The 18,375-nt window shown below is 45.8% G+C and overlaps 1 protein-coding gene across 3 annotated transcripts in view; it reads left to right on the forward strand.

Moving 5' to 3' along the window:
• The window catches only part of MBD3 (methyl-CpG binding domain protein 3), a 34,496-nt gene extending 20,607 nt beyond the window's left edge, over positions 1–13,889 (forward strand). For all 3 annotated transcript variants that reach the window (XM_030540457.1, XM_030540456.1, XM_030540458.1), the window contains exons 6-7: positions 10,388–10,579; positions 12,028–13,889. In XM_030540457.1, coding sequence (XP_030396317.1) covers positions 10,388–10,574 — 187 coding nt within the window. In that variant the 3' untranslated portion in view covers positions 10,575–10,579; positions 12,028–13,889. The remainder of the gene's footprint in view (positions 1–10,387; positions 10,580–12,027) is intronic.
• The last annotated feature ends 4,486 nt before the right edge of the window (positions 13,890–18,375 follow it).

Here is an 18,375-nt window from a genome sequence, read left to right on the forward strand (position 1 = left end):
GGATGTAGGCTACAGCCCTTTGCATTGTAGACTACCAGGCTTTCATGGCAAAAACTCAGGTGGAACTGTGGAAGAACACTTCCACTCTGGGCAGTTCTATTACTCAGGAAAAATGCCATGATATAAAAAGCTAGTTCATAAGAGTGTAGAACTGACCTGACATCATGTTTCAGTGACTTTGGGGAAGGGTCTTTGGAGTGGGCTGCTGCCTTAGATTATAGGATTATATGCTTGCTCAGTTTTGGATAACCGGTTTCTGTAAAAGGTCCTTTGAAAGTTTGAAAACCTGACCTACAAAAGAGAATAACTCATTTGGTGAGTAGATGGAGGCTTCTTTGCAGAGGGCAAAGAGGACAAAGGGCCATTTGATATTCTCTTGGGCCTGTCTCACACCCTAGGTCCTTTATAGCAGGGGGTTGGGATCCCTCAGGGGGTCATGAGGTTATTACGTGGGGGGTCGTGAGCTGTCAGCCTTCACCCCCAAACCTCACTTTGCCTCCAGCATTTATAATGGTGTTAAATTAAAAACACTTTTTTATATATTTATTGGGGGGGGGTCGCATTCAGAGGCTTGCTGTGTGAAAGGGATCACCAGTACAAAAGTTTGAGAACCACTGCTTTATAGGAAAGAATGGAAAGACTCTACTTCAAAAACCATCTTTCACATAAGTTCAATGGAATAGCCATGTGCCTCAGTATCAGAAGTTGAAGGGTATTCAGTCCCCTTTAAAAACGGAAGGATTTTGCAAGGTTCCAGAGTGTTTAGCAAGCCTGCTATTGCCAGTAGACTGCCACGAATTTGCTGCCAGAGGCAGAGTGGGAGCTATTTTACCATCTAAGGTCATTGGTCACTTTAGGTGTACAGGTCCTGAACATTGTTGCTTGGGGCCATGAGATCAGGTTTTCAGAAAACACTCCATTGCCCATTACAAAATTGTCTTAGGCTGCTCAATATCTGGAAGAGCTGTGGTAGGAAAGCCAATTCCTCCTGGCAGAGGGTCATCGAGCCTATTCTAGTGGACCAAAGAGAGAGAGAAGGATATATTCTAGGTGTCGATAGTGAAAAAGGTTGCTGGGCTCAATCCTATCCTATATCTTGGGGAACTGAATCAATAACTAGTCAAAGAAAAGTTGTAGGTTACTCAGGGAGCCATTATGCCTCTTCTAGAGGGAGTTGAGGGTGGTCCTCTAGCACTAAGGACCATCAGAGATTTGAGATATAAATAAAAAGCGATTCTGGTGCAATCAGGCTACCATGTTTTACATCTACCAGCAGGGAAGTGCTGGGTCATGCCTCCTCTGTCAGTATGTTCTTCATGTGAGAGAGTAGGTTGTATTCCACAAGACATTCCTAGTTATGTACTTGGTAAGGAAGGACAGCACAATTGCAGGCTAATTGATTCCTAGTATTTTCCTCCAGTGAACACTGAAGCTGGATCTCTTTGCCACTTAGATAAAAAGCCTTCTCTGTATGGCACCAAAAGAAAATTACATCAGCAAGGGATTATTTCTCCAACCATTGAGGAAGGAAACCTGCTCCTCTTTGGCTGGCAATAGAACAACAGTGTATTACTCTAGCATATCAGAGAGAGAGCACTTCTCTTGGGATAGAGAGAGGTCCCATCTTGTACGTTTGCAGAGCTGCCAGCTGATCTTTGGTGCACAGTTTTCCCCAGCACTATGCTCTTGTGCATGCTTCTAGAGCCAACGTAAACTTTAGAGATGCTCTTCTATGGTCCCTATTGAATTCTTCTCCTCACCATCCTCTTCATTCATTGGGATACTGCTCGGGAACTTCCTGACATGGAACATCCACAGGGACAATAACTCAAATGAGAGATTACTCATCTTGTACAGTAACTGGAGTTTTTGAGGTGTTTTGTCCCAATGGATGTTCTGCTATTTGCCATGCTTCCCCTCTGCTCCAGAGTCATTTTCTCACTTGACTTCATGGTTGAGAAGGAATCGGAGCAGCAACAGGTCTGACCTTCCTTATGTACCCTTCTGCGGGAGCACAGGGATGTGTAGGGCGTAACCACAAATACTGCTAACAGAATCTCTGATCCGGAGCACACAGGCACATGGACATCCTGATGTGGAGCACCCGTAGGAGCAAAACCTCTCCAAATTTTCCAGTTAATGTACAAGGTAAGTTAACCTCTCCTTTCTATACTTGTTGCAACTTTGCAGTCCTTTTTCTCTTTTGGGGACACATCTCAAGCTTCTTGCTCTCTAAGAGGTGAGACTGCTGCGTAGAATAGTATCTACAGAAAAGAGAAAATTGCCTTGTAATTCTGCTTCATTGATGATACCGTATAAGATTTTCATTCATCTGCCTATCTCCTCAGAATTTGAAGGTTACTTTTCTTTTGAGGTGCCTTTCTCTGGAGTGCATTTTTGATCTGATGTTTTCTTGCTCATTCCAATGAGCTGACTGGAACATTCTGAGGGCAGCATTTGTACTCTGAAGGGCTGGAGCTTGCTGACTAGTAGGGACTGCTTTGTACTGTTCTCATGCCTTAGAGTCAAAAATCTTTAATAGGGAAGTTCTGCCAGGTTCAGGCCTAAGGGACTAAAAACCAGGAGTGAGAAATCCTACAAGATCTTATAGAAGAAGAATTGTAAAATAGCTAGTTATCCTTTGTTTGGCAGCCATGGACAGTGACAGATGTGGTTTAAGTGAGTGAAATGTAATTCTTCTCCACAACTCAAACTTCTGACCTCTGCTTAAATGCTGGCTGCAGTGACTGACCAATATGTCTGACTGGCCTCTTGTTTCCTTGTAAGTCACACTGAAAAGCAGAAGAAATAGCTTTTTCTTCTCTATTTCCTGCTGTTATTAAATTCCTCTTCAGGCCATCCTCAGCTGTTCACTCCATGCACTTTGGTTTTATTCAACAAGTTTGAGGATTAAATTGTACTTGTCTAAGATACTTTTAAAATTGTCCCTAGGCTGGCTGATGTGCTTCTCTTACCCAGTAGAGGAAAGTCAAACTCGTGCAAGCCTGTTGTGTGCTGAAAACATTAGATTCTGGGTCTGACTTCCATTTGCAAGGATACCTCAGATTCATTATGCTGAGCTCTGAAACTGTCCTGCTGCCTCTTCTCTGATGTTTGTGGATAATGATAATTCCTTTTTGAGGAATGGCTCTGGATCTGGATCAAGGTTTTTGTGTACAAGGGTATGTGTGCTAAGTGTATGTTGTCTTAGGTCTGATGAGCCAAAGAGTTGAAACCCTTTGGATGTTTACTTCGTTGTTTGCGGTGCTGTAAAATGAAGATACCAAATACCTCAACTGTTGGATTTTTGCAGAGTAAGGCAGTTACAGAATGTAAATTGTGATAATACTCTTTATACCTGGAATATAATCAATCCATTCCTCTTCTTTCAAAAGTCACTTTCAGTTATTACTGCTTCTTCCCCTATCTCACATTTCTCCTCAGAGGGCCTTAACATCTTTTCTGTCTGGTAAACTTCTGTACTTCTCTTCGTCTCATACATGCAGGGAAGTAATTAACGTGGCACATCCAATTCACATTTTGTGCACCTACATCCTCCATTGGCACAGGGTTGGGAATAGTCAACTGCTGGTGCACCACACAAATAGAAAGTTTATTAACCCATTGTTTGATATCTGCAACAAACTAAATTGGGTGAGGTTCTCCAGCAAACATTGTAAGGTAGGTCTGATTTCTGCCTTTAATCTGTTTAGTGTCCTAATTGTATTTCAACCTCTAACTTGAGAGGTTCAGCTGCCAAGTGATTGTGCTACCTAGTGCGCATGTCTGCTGCATTAAAGTAATAATTGCCGTGGCTCCTGGATAAATCTGTGTAGATTTACAAGAGAATATTTGACTTTTGTGTGTGTATGTATATGTGTGTGTGTGTGTGTGTGTGTGTGTGTGTGTGTGTACGCGCGCACATACACACACAAACCTGTTCTTTGAGATGTGTTGCTCATATCGATTCCAATTAGGTGTGCACATGCTGCGTGCATGATCATCAGAAGATTTTTACCCTAGCAACACTCAGTGGGTCAGCTGAGGCCCCCCTGGAGTGGCGCCCTTATGGTGCTGGATATATACCCCAATCAACCTAGCGGCCCCTCAGTCCCTTCTTGCCACCTATGATGGTCATTGGAACTGTGGAGCGTGGCTTAGCTGATCCCCACTTCCCTAGCTTTTAGCTTGTTTATAGTTGTAGATAGTTTATAGAGTAGTTATTAGTTTCTAGTTGCAGTTAATAGTTATCATTGTTAGTGTAAATAGTAATTGGGGGCTTCTCCCCTTCCCTCCCTCCTGGGATTCGGGCTCATGCCTAGGTCTCTGGGTTTCTCACTGTGCTCAGCCTGCCTTAAGCGCATATCTACAGGAGACCCCCACAACTCCTGTTTGAAGTGCCTGGGGGAATCCCGTAATCAGATAAGTGCCACATTTGTAAGGCATTCAAGCCTTGGACTAAAAAGGAGTAGGACTTTAACTTGAAGCAGCTCCTTACGGAAGCGGCACTTAGCCTAGTGTCCTCGGCTCCGCATTAAGACCTGGCGCTGTCCCAGTCAGTCGGAAGTGCACCTCCAGCACTGGAAGCAACAGCTTCACATCCAGGCACTGGCAAAGACTCCTGGCACCGGACATCTCCGGCACCTCTACCACACCGCTCGCTGTTTCTGGGACCCAAGAAGCAGCACAAACAACCTGCTGTTCCTTTGCAGTTGCTGGCACTGCCTGTGCCTCCCTCAGAGTCACGTCCCGTGCTGGACCGCCCCGCGAAGGCACCAACTCCAGCACCGTTGATTCCAGCGCCACAAGCGCTGTTGAGTCCAGTGCATGTAAGCTTCCTGGTGTGTACCGTAGTCGAGCTCGGTCTGCCTTCCACCCTGGAGACTTTCTCAAGGGCACGCGACCTGATTGCGCTCACCGAGCTGAGACTGTCGCAACCTTCGGTACCGCCGATACGGGCTGTTCCCTCAAAAGGAAAGCCCTCCATGATGCACCCTCTGTCGCAGAGCAAGATGGAACAGCACTGATCCTGGTCCCAGTCCTGGTCACGGTCCCGATCCAGACGCTAGTCTCGTCCACAGCACCGCTCGCAGTCCCGGCATCGATCACCATTGCGACGCTGCTCTGCCTTACAAAGATTTTCTTCCTGGTACAGTTGGTACTGGTCCAGCTCCCAGCACCAATCCCGACGCCAGTCTACTCATAATCGATCCCGGCACCATTCCACCCATAGATCTTCATTGAGGTCCAGATCTGCCTCCTGGCACCGATGTGACCGCTGGTCCCGATCCAGGTTGCGGTACCGCTTGAGACCACGATGCTGATCTCCATCACCATGGCACGGGGCGACAACGCAAGATAGGGCGACCCAGCATGCGTGTTCGGCTCCACCTTGGCCGTCCCATCCCAACTCAAGGTTGTCCCAGGCAGAAAGTGGCTACCATGTCCAGGACCAGGATGTGGACAGTGTTAGCCAATGGTATGACGACGGGCAGGATCCTGGTCAGGGACCTTTGCAGTGGTCCTTTTGGACCCCTTGGGGGGCTTCTCGCTCTGCTCACTCAGAACCCCGGGTACTGGAGGTCACGGTGAGTCACCCTCCCCCGGGGGTTTGGAGGCAACAGCCCTGCCCTCGGCTCAGGCTCATGCCCTTAGCATGATGGACCTAGGGCAACTGGGCCCTCCCCAGCAAGACTTGCCTCAGGACCCGTTAGTCCCTGGAGTATCCTCCTCGTCTTCGCCCGATGAGTCGGTGCCACCTACGTCCTCCTCTGGCTCCCAAGCTATAGACCTCCGTGCACACCAAGAGTTGCTTTGCAGGGTGGCATAAAACATGAGCCACCAGGTGGAGGAGGTGGTGGAGGCTGAGGATCCAGTAGTGGACATTCTATCTCCTAATACCCGACATGTATAGCCTTGCCATTTATTCGGACCATACAGGTTAATGCCAATACAGTCTGGCAATATCCAGCCTTTATTCCTCCCACTGCCAAAGGGGTGGAGAGGAAGTACTTGATCCCCTCCAAAGACCTACAAATACTTGTATATTCACCCCCTTCCGTGCTCGCTTGTTGTACAGTCTGTTATTGAGAGGGAAAGACACGGCCAACAAGCTCCCGCTCCTAAATCCAAGGACGCTAGACACCTGGATTTATTCATCCACAAGATTTATTCTACTGGTGGCTTACAATTCAGAGTGGCTAGCCAGCAGGCCCTCTTGAGTCGCTACAATTATAATACCTGGAACTCGATGGAAAAGTTCAAAGAGCTTATTCCTCAGGAGTCCAGGGAGGAGTTCGGGGCCCTACTGGAGGAGGGCAGGAAAGTAGTCAGGACATCTTTGCACGCCTCAATAGATGCGGCAGACTCGGCGGCTAGGACTCTAGCCTTGGGCATAGTTATGCACCGCATCTCGTGGCTGCAGGTCTCCGGTCTCCCACTAGAACTCCAGCAGACTATCCAGGACCTGCCCTTTGATGACCATGGTCTGTTTTCTGACAAGACTGACTCTGGAGTCTGAAGGATAACCGGGCCATCATGCTTTCATTGGGCATACATACCCCGGTGACGCAACATAGGTCCTTTCAACCTCAACCACAGAGCACCTACCCTAATCCCTGGCCGAGACAGGACTTCTCTAGAAGATGCAGCCGGGGTGGTAGGAAGAGACTGTCTGGTCCTTAGACAGGCCAGAACTAGGGCCCCCCAAACCTTTGGTGGGGTCCAAGCAAAACTTTTTTGAAGGTGCGCCCGAGGGCGGAGCACCAGTCTCCTTCCAGGATCCTTCCCCCACCTTTCACCAACCGCCTCTATTTCCTCCTTGCGTGGTCCCACATAACGTCAGACCGATGGGTCGTACGTATGGTGGAAAGTAGATACCGCCTTCAGTTTGCTTTGTCCTCCCCTCCCACCTTCCCTCCCGTCCCTCTTCAGGGACCCCTCTCACGAGCAACTCTTCCTACAGGAGGGGCAAACTCTCCTAACTATCGGAGCTATGGAGGGGGCTCCAAGGGAACTGAGGGGCAGGAGGTTTTACTCCCATTACTTCCTAATCCCCAAGGCAAAGGGGGGGCTACAGCCCATCCTGGACCTGCATGGACTCAACAAATTCATGGTAAGGGTGAAGTTCCGCATGGTTTCCCTGGGGACCATTATCCCTTTCCTGGAGACTGGTACACCGCCCTTGACATGAAGGACGCATACTTCCACATAGCAATTTACCCGCCGCACAGGTGTTTCCTTCACTTTGTGGTCAACCAGCAGCACTTCCAATTTACCATCCTTCCCTTCGGCCTATCCACGGCACCAAGGGTCTTTACAAACTATATGGCCGTCGTAGCTGCCTCGCTCCATCAACATCGGATCCAAGTGTTTCCGTACGTCGATGACTGGCTCATTCGGGTCACTCCAAGGACCAGGTGCAATCTCATGTCAAGTTCACCATGAGCTTGTTCAGACAGTTGGGCCTGCTGCTCAATGTCGAAAAGTCCGCTTTGGAGCTGACTCAAAGAATAGACTTCATCAGAGCAGTCCTGGATTCAAAACTCACCCATGCATGCCTACTGCACGCCCGTTTCTAGTCCATGGTGAGCATTATCCACGGCCTCCAAAGCTTCCTGACCTCGACAGCACGCACGTGCCTCGGTCTCCTGAGACACATGGCATCTTGCACCTTCATGACCAGACATGCTAGACTGCACCTCCGTCCACTTCAGGCCTGGCTCTCAACCATATACCGCCCAGGCCGGGACAATATGGACACAGTGTTCACGGTTCTGATGGAAGTCTTAACCTCCCTGGTCTGGTGGCTGAACCCCAGCTCAGTATGCAAAGGGGTGCCATTCCATGCCCTGCAGCCCTCCCTGGTCCTGACCACAGACACATCATCTTTGGATTGGTGTGCTCACCTCGCAGACCTTCGCACACAGGGCCTTTGGGCCACACAAGAGACTTCCCTGCACATCAACATACGGGAACTGAGAGCAGTGCAGCTGGCATGCCAGGTGTTCCGCAAGCACCTTCAGGGCCGTTGTGTTGCAGTTTCCCCAGACAACACAACAGCCATGTTTTAGATCAACAAACAAAGGAGAGTGCGATCGTCCCTTCTCTGTCAGGAAGCCATTCACCTGTGGGAATTTTGCATAGCCCACTCGATTGACCCGGTCGCGTCGTTTCTCCCAGGAGTCCAAAACACCTTGGCAGATCACCGCGGCAGATCCTTTCTGGCTCACGAGTGGTTGATTCGCCCGGACATTATCCATTCTGTTTTCCAGAAGTGGGGTTTTCCCCAGATGGACCTTTCCGCCTCTCACGAGAATCTGAAGTGCCAGGTGTTCTGCTCTCTCCAAGGGCGCTCCCCAGGTTCCCTATCAGCTGCCTTCTTGATACCATGGAAAGACCGCCTGTACTACACCTTTCCTCCATTCCCGTTAGTCCACAAGGTTCTTCTCAAGTTGTGCAGAGACGGGCCGTTTTAATCTTGATCATCTCGGCGTGGCCCAAGCAGCATTGGTATACCACTCCCCTCAATCTCTCAGTGACCACTCCAGTTCCACTTCCGTTGTGGCCGGACCCAATCACTCTGGAATGTGGCCGGCTCTGTCATCTGGACCTGCAATCCCTCCACCTCACAGCATGGATGCTGCATGGCTAACTCTGTCTGAGCGACCAGTGCAACAGGTACTTTCGGGTAGCAGGAAGCCCTCTACTAGGTCCACATATTTGGCCAAGTGGAAGCGTTTCTCCTGCTGGTGCGCTCTGGGCAATGCTGCCCATCTGGAGGCGCCAGCGCCTACCATCTTAGACTGTCTCTTGTCCTTGAAACAGCAGGGCCTAGCAGTTTCATCCATCAGAGTATACTTAGCAGTGATTTCGGCCTTCTACCCGGGCAAAAATGGGCACTTGGTCTTCTCCAATCCCATGGTCAGCAGGTTCCTCAAGGGATTGGAACGTCTGTACCCGCAAATTCGGCATCCGGCCCCTACGTGGGACCTCAGCTTGGTCCTATCCAGACTCATGGGTGCCCCATTCGAGCCGATGGCCACTTGCTCGCTCCTGTACCTTTCCTGGAAAACAGCTTTCCTTGTCGCTATCCCCTTGGCGAGACGTGTGTCAGAGCCACCATATAAGGTGTTTCATAAGGACACGGTCCAGCTGCGCCCACACTCTTCCTTTCTTCCTAAGGTGATGTCTGCCTTCCATGTCAACCAAGACATCTTCCTTCGGGTCTTCTATCCAAAGCCACACGCTTCTCGACGAGAACAACAGCTGCACTCTCTATACATTCACAGGGCCCTCACCTTTTACATCAAATGAATGAAACCTTTTTAGGAGGACCCAGCTGTTCGTAGCTGTGGCAGACCAGATGAAGGGCTTCCTGGTCTCTGCCCAACTCATCTCATCATGGATCACATCTTGCATCTGCGTGCTATCACTTGGCTCGCGTGCTAACTACGCACCTTACTGCCCACTCCACCCGATCTCAAGCTTCCTCCTCCACCTTCCTGGCTCATGTACCCATACAGGAGATCTGTAGGGCAGCAACTTGGTCATTGGTACATACCTTTGCTTCCCACTACACGATTATCCAGCAGTCAAGGGGTGACGTGGCATTTGGCTCAGTAGTTCTCCACTCTGTGACATCTCACTCTGACCCCACCGCCTAGATAAGGCTTGGGAGTCACCTAATTGGAATCGATATGAGCAAGCACTCGAAGAAGAAAAGACAGTTACCTTTCTAACTGTTGTTCTTTGAGATGTGTTGCTCATATGCATTCCAAACTCGCCCTCCTTCCCCTCTGTCAGAGTAGCCGGCAAGAAGGAACTGAGGGGGCCCTGGGTTGACTGGGGTATATATCTGGCGCTGTAAAGGCGCCACTCCAGGGGGCGCCTCAGCTGACCCACCAAGTGTTGCTAGGGTAAAAAATCTTCTGACGATCATGCACGCAGCGCGTGCACACCTAATTGGAATGGACATGAGCAACACATCTCGAAGAACAGTTACAAATGTGAGTAACTGTCTTTTCGGGTTGCAAAATCAAACACACAAAAATTAGCAAATGCCAGAATTAGGTTACCTTTGAAACCTTAATTTGAACCTCTTGTGCATATGGATTATGCTGAGGCAGACACTTGGTATGCCAAATTTCAGCCCAAATGTTAGCCAACTGAAAACAGGGTCATATTATGGGAAGTGTTAGACAAAATTGGTGTTGCTACCAGCTCCACATAAAATATGCGTAAACATGATGTGATATTTTAAAATACTCTGTTTTTTGTAGCATCCTACATCACCCTTCTGCAGCCTCACAGCTGAGGGATTTGCACACTCTTCCCTTGAATTTGGCAGCTGTGAAAAGTAATACAAGTATTAATTCTTTCCTGGTAGGAAGCAGGAGGAGCTTGTACAGCAGGTGCGGAAGAGGCTGGAGGAAGCACTGATGGCTGACATGCTTGCCCATGTGGAGGAAATAGCAAGGGATGGGGAAGCTCCTTCAGAGAAGGAAGGTGGTGATGAAGAAGGAGAGGAGGAAGAGGAGGAACAAGACCATGACCAGGAGATGGAGAATGTATAGTCCAGGTAATGGTAGCTCTGACACTTACCTCCTTTCTCACCTTTCAGTTTGAACTGAATAGCACTGTGGTGAGGAAGAAAATGTATCCAAATGGAATCTTAAAATTGGCACTAAATCCTTCTCCAGTATGCACATTAAAGGGGGTAGGAGCTTCTTTTAACAATACATGGGTTTAGTGTGGATCTTTTGAGCTGTTGTTTTGTTTTTAAACCTTTTCTCACAGGCTCAATTCTACACGCATGGTGATGGTGACCTGAAAGTTGGGGTGGGGTTGATGTTAATGTGAAAGTAATTTGGGGGGCTTAATTCTAAATTGACAGGAGGCTCTGTCATAACACCATCACAACTGAGATTAACCCCCTTTTGACATTCTTAGCAGAGAAGCCAGGTGGTCCCTCTAGGCCAGGAGTGAGATACTTTGGTGGAGACGTTATATATGGAGTGAGCTTGCATTGTTACTGACTATTCTGTACCTATTCTTTGGATCAAATAGAGGATTTTGTTCTCCCGGATTGTCACTTGGTACTTATCACATGTGCTTAGTACACAGCCAAGATATGTGGGTGCATTTTGAAGGAAGACTATTTATTCCATACTCAGCTGTTTTAACTAATACTAATTTAAAAAAAAATCAAGCAGTGGTTTTGTCTTCAACTCTTAATGTAGTGCCAACCCAAGATACTTCATTGATCTTCATTTAGTGTGTGATATGCACTGCGGTACCCAAACACAATAAGCCATGTTATGGAACAAAAACTAACATTATTTGTGTTCTCTTGATGTATTGCTTTGTTACAACCCTAGCCAGGAGCCATATGTTAAATTTATGCACTGAGACAAAAACAGTACTCAATGACTATTTAATGTTTGATCATTTTAAAGTTATATCCCAGGAAAAGCAACCTGTAATCTGTCACTAAAATGAGATAGCCAGTATCCTTGTGGCTTTGTTGCTTAGACTGTAGACTTGTGAGCTTCTTGGGAAAGAAATAAAAACTTAGAGGAAGACAAGAGCCTTAAAATGACCCAAGAGGAAAAAAGAAAAAGACGCCCTTGGAGGCAGTGGCAGTTGCATTTGAGTGCCATGTAGGATCAGGAGTGACCTTTGTTTTTCCATACTGGGAGGCTAATCATTATGATGGAACTTACGTGGCCTATGGAAGATGCTGTCTTATATTTGGGCTTCCTCCTCTTCCTTATGTTGCCACTTGGATTAACTGTAGCCTTATTTGAGCACTCCATACCTTTTGGGCCTTTCTAGTGAAACAGTCCATAAACAGCAGCCAGCTAGATAACATAACAGACTACCATGGTGAAAAGCTGGGGCCAAAGAGGCAGTCGTGTTGAAGATCTAGATGAGACCTTACCCTGATCCTTAAAGAGACCACTTGCTACAAAAATGTAAAAGCCCCTGCTGATTTACCAAGTGTTTCTCTCTGCTTCTTTCTTCCAGGGAGTTCCATCTAAGAATTCCTAGTCTAAACCCTGTCAGCAGGGTCAGCACAACTATTTACAAAGCCAAGAGTGTCTGCAGACTAAATTGCACCAACCATCCACCTGTACCTTTTGAGCATGTTCGATGTCCACTTCAGGAAAAAGTTGAGAAGCTGATTGCTCATTAATTGCTGGGTATTTTTGAAGATGAACTTCCCCCTCCTTTTCTAAAGGGTCAGGGGAATACAAAAGTGTAAAGGTGAATAAAGGAATGCAAAAGTGGGGGGAGAGCTAAAACTTGAAACCAAATTCCCTCCTATTTATGGATCAATGATACAGTGGGGTCAAATTTTTCCAGACTTTTCTATCTTAGTACTTTTTAACAGTGACCTAGAGAAACAATTTTTTTCCTCTCCTGACACACACGGAGGGCAAGAGAGATGCTCTTTCACTCCTTGGCCACTTTGCTGTAAACTACCAGTTTGTACCAGACTGTATGTTGTAGATTGTCATTCCATATGTGAATTCATGTCACTGAATTTCATTTTTCTCTTAAGACCAGATAGGACTTGATGAGTAGTCCTAAGAGATGAAAAGTTGGTGCCTCTTCCACTTCAGGCTGTGATGAGCTTGAAAAATTACACTCTATGAATCAATTTTGTATCAGTGGCAATCTGTTTCTATAATTAGTTCCAACACCACATTGAATGCTTTAGTTGCCAGTACTTGGCATGGAAGCCTGTGTGTGTCCAAGCATAGCTCATTAGGCATTTCAGAGCTAAGTATATCGGTGTGTAGTATCAATATTCATGGTGTAAGTCTGGTTGGAGACACCTTTGCAGCTAAAAATAGAAGGTACAGTATGACTCATTTCTGGCCAACAGTGAGGAAAATTTCCTCCTCTTTTCTGGTGCCAAGCACTCCAATCTCTGCTTTAGTATGTGTGGAGTGAAGGAAGTCCATTCCCAGAGACTTGTATATCCATCTGCAAGTGAAAGCAGTAATGTTCTGACCTCTTTTAAAACAAGAAAGGCAAAAGTTTTTGACTTTTCTATAATATCTAAAAATGAACCTAATGCTTTTTATTGAGCATTGACTCTTTCTTACTTGCATGTGCAGTGGAGTGACCAGCATTCTTTGTCCAACAGTGAAATGATGTGAAACCTGCCTTAATGTGTTCATAAGTTTTTTGGCTTCACCATGGGTACCTTGAATTATTCCTCGGTCTCTTCTTGTGCAAATAGTGGGGGAAACTAGCGATGGATGAAAATTTAAATCATCCAGGAGGGGTGGAGTGAGGAGATAGGGAAGGTCTAAGTTTATATATAGATTGAAGAAAATATCCACTTGATTGCAAATTCTTTTTGTCTTAGGGTATCCATGCATAATTCATGCCTGGAAGTGTCCACTGAGAATATATAAAAGATGAATTCAAATATTGCACCTCTAACCAGTTGTATGAGTTACTGGTATCCCAAAATTTGGGACAAAAGTAACTCCCCAGAGCCTCTGTCTAATAGGAATGTTTAGCAATAACAGTGAGGACCCAGGGCATTTCCTGGAAAGTAATGACCACCTTTGGGAGTAGTTCTACTCAAGCCACTGGGTTGGTTGAGAAATATCCCATGTCAAAGTGACTGATGCTATATTAACCCTTTCCTTTAAAAAAAAAAATTCCACAGGATTGTTGCTCATTTGGAGTACTACAAGAAGGCTGGATTTGAATTTTACTACTGCTGCTGCACTAGGCATTGCTTTGGCAATGGTACAGCTGCCAGTTAGAATTATTTTCATTTTTAAACAGTCTGTTACGGTTATTATTCTGTAAACCTGTCCTCCTGTAACTCATTGTGTTCAATTAAATGTTTCTTGCAGAAAGTAGAACTTTTTCTAGCCTGTGTCAGCCCCTGTTTTAAATATCTATGCAATGCCATTGCAAGCTGTCCTTAAGCTTTTCCATTGCATTTTGAGATCATTTTTTGGAATCTGAAGGAGGGAAATGCCATGTAAAGAACTGATCCTATTGCAGTGTACTCCCATGCCTTTACTGTGGATGAGAGACTAGCAAGGTGTCCTAAGAACTTCATTATGTGGACTGCATCCACGCAATGTATACACTACCTATATGGCCCTGAGGATGTCACATGGGCTGCAGCTTTGTGCTGATTGGGATGCAGTTTGAGAACCACTGCTGTAACCTATAATAGATTCTTGTTCCTTTAGACTTCATTACTCTTGTTCTGTATTGCATGTAAGGAGGGCAGGTAGGAAGTTGTCATGAAAATATTTAATTTTCTTGAAATTCTGGTACCATGTAGTGATTACCATATTCTTCTCTGTAGCATGAATATAAAGCCTTTCCTTACGTATATATGGTGTGAGGGTTGGGAGGAGATTCAAGAAAGCAGTATAAATATCCCAAATCATTTGAAAGTCAAGTGAAACCATTCCCTCATATGACCCATCTCCCGTTAGTATTCTGCTCTTTCTCTTCAGTTTTTTATAAATGTATTTAATTTGGTGGTGATGAATCTTCTGTTTCAAAAGCACCAAAAGTGGCAAAAGATCCTCATCACGCTCCAACAAACGTAAATAATTTTACTTTTTTACCAACACAGGTTGGTTAAATATAAGGCTATTTTAAAATGAACCTACTTTTTCTACTATATCCAATCACAGTTTTCCACTGTGGAAATGATTGGTGTGTACACACTGGCTCCGCATTTGCAGGACAGGGAAAGTTGCTGATAATTCATTGGTGTCTTGTTAATTGGCAGAATTGGTAAAGTAAATAACAGATGAATGAAATCACGGCAAAATTCATTAACCTTTTCTAGTGCCTGGCAGTACCTGTGTGGTACAACACCATTGGCAAGAACATGCTCTGATCTGGGAGCAAGTTCAGCTTCTTTGGAGAAGAATCACAGATTAAGGTGTATGTCTCTTTAAATTAGAAAATTTAGGATAGCTTCCACTGGCACCAAGCATTCTTTTTAAAAAACAAGAAATCTCACAAATTCCAGGGCCAAATAGCCTTAAGTATACTCTACACTCAGATTTTGTATTGGTAGAACAATTGTTTAGGTGTATAGTGGGTTTTTTTTAGGGGTGGTGGTTTTTTTTTAAAACTAGAATAATTATACCAGTACAACCTTCATACCAGTATGGCTTATTCCACCTCCTGTACAGCTATACCAATAGAAGCACTTCTATATTGGTATTACTGCATCCTCTGTAGGGAAGTTGTGCCACTTTAACCATATCATTGTAGTTAAAATGGTAAACTCCTGTGTGCAGACAAGGGCTAAAACTTCTATTGTTACTATATGGCATTCAAGTGACTTCACGAAAATAGTCTTAATACCCTTAAAGCTATAGTTTCACAATAGTTCATATTGTGCTGGGAAAACGAGTAGAGTGATCTGCTTGGGCGCTATAGTACTTTCAGAACAAGTTCTCAAAGTGCAGGAAAGTCCAGTGGGGTGGGGATGAATTAACTTCCGTGAATGTGGTTTTAAAAAAAAAAAAAATTCCAGATAATTGTATTAAAACATTTACAGCTGTGTATTTTTACATAGCAGCCATCTCTTTAAAGTTATGTTTGATAAGACTACTGACCTTCTAGACATACATGGTCCACTTACGCAGTATGAAGCCAGTGGTTGGCTGATGCTGAAAGGGACTGCTATATTGTATCATGCTCTATCAGTTTATTTAGAAAAAACAAAACCCAAAAAATGAAAGCCTGCTAATCATGTAAGGCCCTGATTGGAGGAAAGGGAAAGAGTATGAGAAGTGTTAGTGCTGGAATGTCTTAGACCTGTATGTAATTTTACAATATGTTTAAAAAAACTTAAAAAGCAGTTCTGCTTTCCAAAATAACTGTAAAAATGGTCTGTTAGCTAACAGTTCTAACTTTATCCTATGCATTCATTGTCAGATCTGCAGACTTTACGATGTTATTTTTTCTCACTACTGCTTTCAGCTCCTTTTGGCCCTGCAAAGCCAACAAAGTTATGGGAAGAATGGGGAAGTAGAAGTAGGTGGTAACCTTGGCAGCAGTGATGATGAGATGGTCCAGGTCAAGATCCTGACAAAAGGAAGAAAGGAGAGCAGCAGAATACGGACCCTGGACTTCAGAAAAGCAGACTGTGACTCCTTCAGGGAACTGATAGGTGGGATCCCCTGGGAGGCTAATATGAAGGAGAAAGGAGTCCAGGAGAGCTGGCTGTATTTTAAAAAAAACCTTATTCAGGGTGCACGAACAAACTATCCCGATGTGCAGAAATAGCAAATATGGCAGGAGACCAGCTTGGCTTAACAGAGACATCTTCATTGAGTTTAAGCACCAAAAGGAGGCTTACAAGAAGTGGAAACTTGAACAGCTGACTAGAGAGGAGTATAAAAATATTGCTTGAGCATGCAGGGGTGTAATCAGGAAGGTGTAATCACGAGTTGCAGCTAGCAAGGGATGTAAAGAGTAATAAGGGTTTCTACAAGTATGTTAGCAACAAGAAGATGGTCAGGGAAAGTGTGGGGGAGGCAGCATAGTGACATGATGTGGAAAAAGCTGAAGTCCTCAATGCTTTTTTTGCCTGGCCTTCACAGACAAGGGCAGCTCCCAGACTACTGCACTGGGTAGCGCAGTATGGGGAGGAGGTGAGCAGCCCTCAGTGCTGAAAGAACAGGTTAAGGACTATTTAGAAAAGTTGGACATGTATTAGTCCATGGGGCCGGATGCAGTGCATCCAAGTGTGCTGTGGGAGTTGGCTGATGTGATTGCAGAGCCATTGGCCATTCTCGTGGCAATCAGGGAGGTCCCAGACAATTGGAAAAAAGCAAATATAGTGCCCATCTTTTAAAAAAAAAAAAGAAAAGAAAAAGGGAAGAAGGAGAATCTGAGGAACTACAGACTGGTCAGCCTTACCTCAGTCCCTGGAAAAATCATGGAGCAGGTCTTCAAGGAATCCATTTTGAAGCACTTGGAGGAGAAGGTAGTGATCAGGAACAGTCAACATGGATTCACCAAGGGCAGGTCAAGCCTGACGAACCTGATTGCCTTCTATGATGAGATAACTGGCTCTGTGGATATGGGGAAAGGAGTGGGCGTAATATACCTTCACCTTAGCAAAGCTTTTAATCCAGTCTCCCACAGTATTCTTGCCAGCAAGTTAAAGAAGTATGGACTGGATGAATGGACTATAAAGTGGATTAAAAAGATGGCTAGATCATCTGGCTCAACAAGTAGTGATCAAGGGCTCGATGTCTAGTATCAAGCTGGTATCAAGTGGAGTGCCCCAGGGGGTGGTCATGGGGCTGATTTTGTTCAACGTCTTCATTAAAGATCTGGATGATGGGATGGATCGCCCCCTCAGCAAATTCGCGAATGACACTAAGCTGGGAGTAGAGAGAGATACACTGGAGGATAGGGATAGAAGCCAGAGTGACCTAGACAAATTGGAGGATTGGGTCATAAGAAATATAATGAGGTTCAACAAGGACAAGTGCAGAATCCTGCACTTAGGATGGAATAATCCCATGCACCACTACAGGTGACTGGCTAAGTGGCAGTTCCCCAGAAAAGGACCTGGGGATTACAGTGAATGAAAGCTGGATATGAGTCAGCAGTATGCCCTTGTTGCCAAGAAGACTAGTGGCATATTGGGCTGTATTTGTAGGAGTATTGCCAGCAGATTGAGAGAAGTGATTATTCCTCTCTCTTCTGCACTGATGAGGCCATATCTGGAGTATTGTGTCCGGTTTGCACGCCTGCTCCCCCCCCCCCCCCCGCTACAGAAAGGATATGGACAAATTGGAGAGAGTCCAGTGGAGGGCAATGAAAAAGGATTAGGTGGCTGAGGGAACTGGGCTTATTTAGTCTGCAGAAAAGAAGAATGAGGGGGGATTTGATACCAGCCTTCAACTACCAGAAAGGGGGTGTGATGGAGTAGGGACTGTCTGTGTGGGGGATGGGAAAGCCGGGGATGTCTTTAGGTGAGGGACAGGATCTAAGTGTAACCTGAGCCAGGTGGGGAGGAGGGGTGTCAGCACTTTTGCCTGGGAAGCTGGACAAAGGAAGGGGCCAGCTGCAGGGGGTTAGTTCAGTTTCGGTTTTGGGCTGGGTGGTTGGAATTCAGGGAGTCCCAAGCTAGGGACTAAGCTTCCTGAACCCCCAGAAGGACTTGATTGAGGGGTCCTGGTTGTGCCTCGAAGCTCTGCTGTAACCTGCACACCTGTTGTCCAATAAACCCTCTGTTTTACTGGCTGGCTGAGAGTCACTGTGGGTCTTAGGAAGAGGGTACAGGACCGGACTCCCCCATACTCCATGACGGGGTTCCAAAGAGGATGGAGCTAGGCTGTTCTCAGT

The sequence above is a fragment of the Gopherus evgoodei genome, chromosome 22 (assembly GCF_007399415.2).
Source record: "Gopherus evgoodei ecotype Sinaloan lineage chromosome 22, rGopEvg1_v1.p, whole genome shotgun sequence".
In the NCBI taxonomy this organism is placed as follows: Eukaryota; Metazoa; Chordata; order Testudines; family Testudinidae; genus Gopherus; species Gopherus evgoodei.